Source organism: Alosa pseudoharengus, unplaced genomic scaffold (assembly GCF_046254945.1).
Source record: "Alosa pseudoharengus isolate Yale_2024_CS ecotype anadromous, Long Island Sound unplaced genomic scaffold, YU_APseudo_1.1 YU_APseudo_1.1_scf_24, whole genome shotgun sequence".
Classification (NCBI taxonomy): Eukaryota; Metazoa; Chordata; class Actinopteri; order Clupeiformes; family Clupeidae; genus Alosa; species Alosa pseudoharengus.
The window spans coordinates 2350174-2354432 of record NW_027468689.1 but is presented as its reverse complement, the minus strand read 5'-3'; the positions used below and the strand labels follow the sequence as shown (position 1 = coordinate 2354432).

Here is a 4259-nt window from a genome sequence, read left to right as displayed (position 1 = left end):
TCATTTGAACAGAGGGAGCCATATGATGAAATACATAACTCTTTAAGAATGCACGCCAATTTAAGCCATTTAATAATGCACAAAAATTGAACAGTTTTAGCAGTCATAACAACTTTACGGCTTAAATGCTGGAAATCTTGGAGATCTCTTCCAAGAGCATTGTAAATCATTTAGGCAGCATTCAGATGTTGCTCGCTTGTCCAATATCATCTTTGTGCAGTAGGTGGCGCCATATCCTACAAGCGCAGCTCACAGGAATCAAAGTTACTCTTCAAACACTTGTTGATCATTCTCCAGTTTGTTGCTGTCATCAGCTGGCCGCGGGTTTCAAGAGGTTGTAGCGGGACTCTTAAATCAAATATCGCGGTGCTAGTTTGCCATCTTTCTGCAGATTAACCAGGTTGGCTTTGTTCGAGAAATAAAACGCGTTTTATATATCATATAAAGTGGCAAGAACGTGACCATGAGTTTGTTGTTGATCAGCTCGATAAATCGGCTCTTAAAGGAAATACCAGATTGCCAGCATTGCTAATGTCAACTATCTCTAGGTCGGTCGGGTTTGGTAACGATAGCAAGCTTAGGAGGTGTGTGTCCTTTGAGTTTTAATAAGACCTAAAGCTGGGTGTCCTTGATCGTAACTCAGTAAATAGCATAGGAGTCTAGCACTACCGTTAGCTAGATTAGCTATTCTCTGCTAACGTTTGAATTGTTCAGCCATTAAAAGGCGTAAGGGTACCCTATGCTATCAAGCTAAGGTTGGACAACTATCGTATTTTATACACGTTAACCGAGTAAACATGCCACCCAAAAAACATAGGAACCCGTCGGTGAATATTTCTAGCTCGATAGAGTCTGAAGATTTCAGTTTGGAGACGACGGTACCCACGGAGGACATCTCGTCATCTGATGAAAAGGACAAATCGCAGAAAATCAAACAAATCATTGAGCGAAAAGAGCTGCTACACAACCTTCAGCTTCTGAAAATAGAGTTGTCTCAGAAAAACCTAATTATTGATAACCTGAAAGTCGACCACTTGACAAGGGTAAGGCAATAGTCTAGGTGGTACATGAAGGAATAACAGATATGGAACCCCGTGAACAATCATAGTTACTAGTTTACACGATTAATGTAGGATACACGACTACACAAACACATGCTGAATTAATTATTTGCTGAAATGTTTTTTTTTTTTTTATGATCAGACGGAGGAATTGGAGGAGCGGCTGAATGATGCTTTGCACCAGAAGCAACTGCTGGCACTTCGGCTGGACAGCCAGCTGAAAATGCAACAGGATGATCACAGGTCTGACATAATAGTATAAAATATAATAACATAAAGTCTCACTTGGCCTCTGGCTTTGTCTGTTGGTATGATCCACGAGAAAGTAGTATTAAACTCGGAGTTCAAAGAGGAAAATGAGTCAGGCTCAAACAAGTCCCTGTAATTGTAAGGACTTTATAGAGTTTGTCCATACATGCTTTGCAACATTCTTGTCCTGTTGTACACTGTCACATTCAATTCATAAAATGTCTACATTTACTTCAATTGTTCTGTTCACTTTAGATCAAGAAACAATTTTTCATTTCAGTGGTTTTACCTAGTTTTATCCTGCTTGCCAAGAATGAAAGACTGTTATGTTTCTATCATCCTGTGTATCTTGAGACATGTCCTAAACTAATCGACCCATCGTGGATAGAGTGAGTGTCACCAGGTCCGCTCAGAATGCCTGACTGGAGAAGTGTGCTTCCATCATTGCCCATGGCCATTTCAACTGGTTATATTTAACTAATGAACTAATTTAATATATAGATTGTTGTTGTTTGTTTGTTTGTTTGTTATGTCTTAATTTAATTTAATATAAATAAACACTTGCTTACTTCCATCCGCTGTGTGAGATAGGAAGCAGCAGGCCCTGCGTAAGCAGGAGATGGACGCCATCTTGCTTCGGCAGAAGCAGCTGGAGGAGACCAATCGGCAGCTGGGAGAGAAGGCTGGGGACGTGCGGCGCAGCCTGCACCACCTGGAGCTCACCGAGGAGCGCTACCTGGAGCTCAGGGAGCTGCCCGAGGACAAGCTCTCCATCTCGGAGTATGTGGCGGTAAGCAGCAGCAGCAGCAATCATTTTACTCAAGTGTGTGCGGAGGTTTACTCTTACCCAGATTTATCCCAAGACCACATACTTGGGATAAATGCATCAGTTGAAATAACGTGTAAATACCCCCCAGAACAAAAGCTGTGATGAAGCCAACTGCCATCCAGGGTTAGCAGGCTAAGGCGCGGATGGGGCCTGTAGCTTGTGGGAGATCTCTCAGCCAAACTGTCACATATTTGAGAGTCAAGTCAAGTTTATTTGTATAGTGCATTTCATACACAGAGGTCATTCAATGTGCTTTACATAAACAAAAGCAAACCGCAATAGCTAATAAAATCATAGAAGGGCAATAGTCAAATAATAGTTAAAAAAGTAAAGAATAAAAAAGGAACACATAAAATACTCAGGGTAATAGTACATAAGAGGACGAACGGAAATGGAGCTGTCCCTACAGAGGGGTCTGTGTGGCTTACCTGCTGTGTTTTTTTTAAGGGCGGTGGTAGTGTAGTGGTTAAGGAGTAGTAGTAGCCTGAAAGTTGTAGGTTCAATTCCCGGCTTCCACTGTTGCCCTTGAGCAAGGCACTTAACCCCAAGTTGCTCCGGGGACAATGTGATCCCTTGTAATATAGCTGACATATGTAAGTCACTTTGGTCAAGAAGTGTCTGCTAAATGTAAAGTAATGTAATGTAATGTTTTTACCTGGTGCAGGTGCGCTTTTATGAGGTTGTGACCCCTCTGAGATCGCTGGTGACGGAACTTCAGGGGAGGAAGAATGCCCTGTCAGATGACGTGGAGAGCAACAGGGGGCAGCTGAAGTCTGTCATGGAGGTACAGAGCATACTCATTTTTTAAAATATGTATTTATTTACCCTTTATTCAACCAGGGATAGAACACTTATACGCACCAGATAGATGAAAGCTGGCTAGCCCAGTCACCAAAGCGTTCTGGAATGTGTCACACCGTGAGGGAGAAAATCACACCACCACCGTCTTCTCTTCTCTCTCTGTCTCTCTCTCTCTCCCTCTCTCTCTCTCTCTCTCTCTATCTCTGTCTTGCCACCCCCCCCCCCCCCCCCCCACACACACACACACACACACACACACACTCCGCCCTGTAGAGTTATGAGGAGGAGAGGAGACTGCGGACAGAGTTGGAGCTCAGGAGCCAGCGTCTGACCCTGGAGTTGGCCGACACCAAGCAGCTCATTCAGGAGGGCGACTACAAGCGGGAGAACTATGACCGCATCAGACGGTGAGCGCTCTCTGTTGCCCTCATGTGGCCAAACAGGGTACTGCATCGCACAGGGGACAGCATGCGGGACACAGGAGTGGACCTGCCTGCTTCTGTTGGCTTGGTGCACACTGTTCATTGTTCCTTGTGAGGCCACTGATCCCTGATTAAATTCAGGAAATAGACTTTGTTGTGCTCTGTCAATTATATTAGATTAATGATATTCACCAGATAATAAAAAAAAAGAGAGAGTGAATCTCGATGAAGTCAGATTAGTTTCTTAATTCACAAGTAAATTTTACACGATTCCAACAAACAAACAAAACTATAATCACATAAATAAACAGTTTTTAGTTTATACAGACCGGCTTATGACCCGAAGGCGGGCGGGTGAGATTTACAGGTAATATTGCAGGTTGCGGGTGGGTGGGTCGGGTCAAATTCGTTAGATAGCAACATTCTGGGTTAACATATTCATGTGTGTGTGCGGTAGTTTAAAGTGAGACTTCCCCCTTCTGTTCCTCTCTCCTTCTCCGTCTCTGTCTCAAATGCACATGCACACCAGAATTGATCGGATACAAAACTAGCCCATCGGAGGGGACAAAGCCTATATATCCATATAATAAAATGAAACAGTTGTTTCTAATTATCCAGATGATAGCCTAAATTAGCTTCTATTTCATAAAACACCTGATGAAAGCGAACAGATAACATTTAGATCCTAACCACGATGATCTGGCAACGCCCCAGTTGCTCAGCTCACTCTTTCCACACACTCCACAGACGTCTACACTAGGCTGTAGGCTAATGAAGTTTAGTTGAATTAGTCTATAGCAGGGCCTAATAGTGTGCCTAATATTGTGCAGCCAAAGTCATCCTGGTCTTCTCATTCATTTACGATTGCGTTTTATGAGTGTTTTCTCGAAGTTGTAG

The 4259-nt window shown here is 43.1% G+C and overlaps 1 protein-coding gene across 1 annotated transcript in view; it reads left to right on the top strand.

Moving 5' to 3' along the window:
- The first annotated feature begins 317 nt into the window (after positions 1 to 317).
- pibf1 (progesterone immunomodulatory binding factor 1) overlaps positions 318 to 4259 on the top strand; it is a 50816-nt gene continuing 46874 nt past the window's right edge. Inside the window, exons 1-5 of the mRNA XM_076302811.1 lie at positions 318 to 1043; positions 1204 to 1304; positions 1902 to 2100; positions 2804 to 2923; positions 3214 to 3347. Of these exons, the coding sequence (XP_076158926.1) occupies positions 798 to 1043; positions 1204 to 1304; positions 1902 to 2100; positions 2804 to 2923; positions 3214 to 3347 (800 nt within the window). The 5' untranslated portion in view covers positions 318 to 797. The remainder of the gene's footprint in view (positions 1044 to 1203; positions 1305 to 1901; positions 2101 to 2803; positions 2924 to 3213; positions 3348 to 4259) is intronic.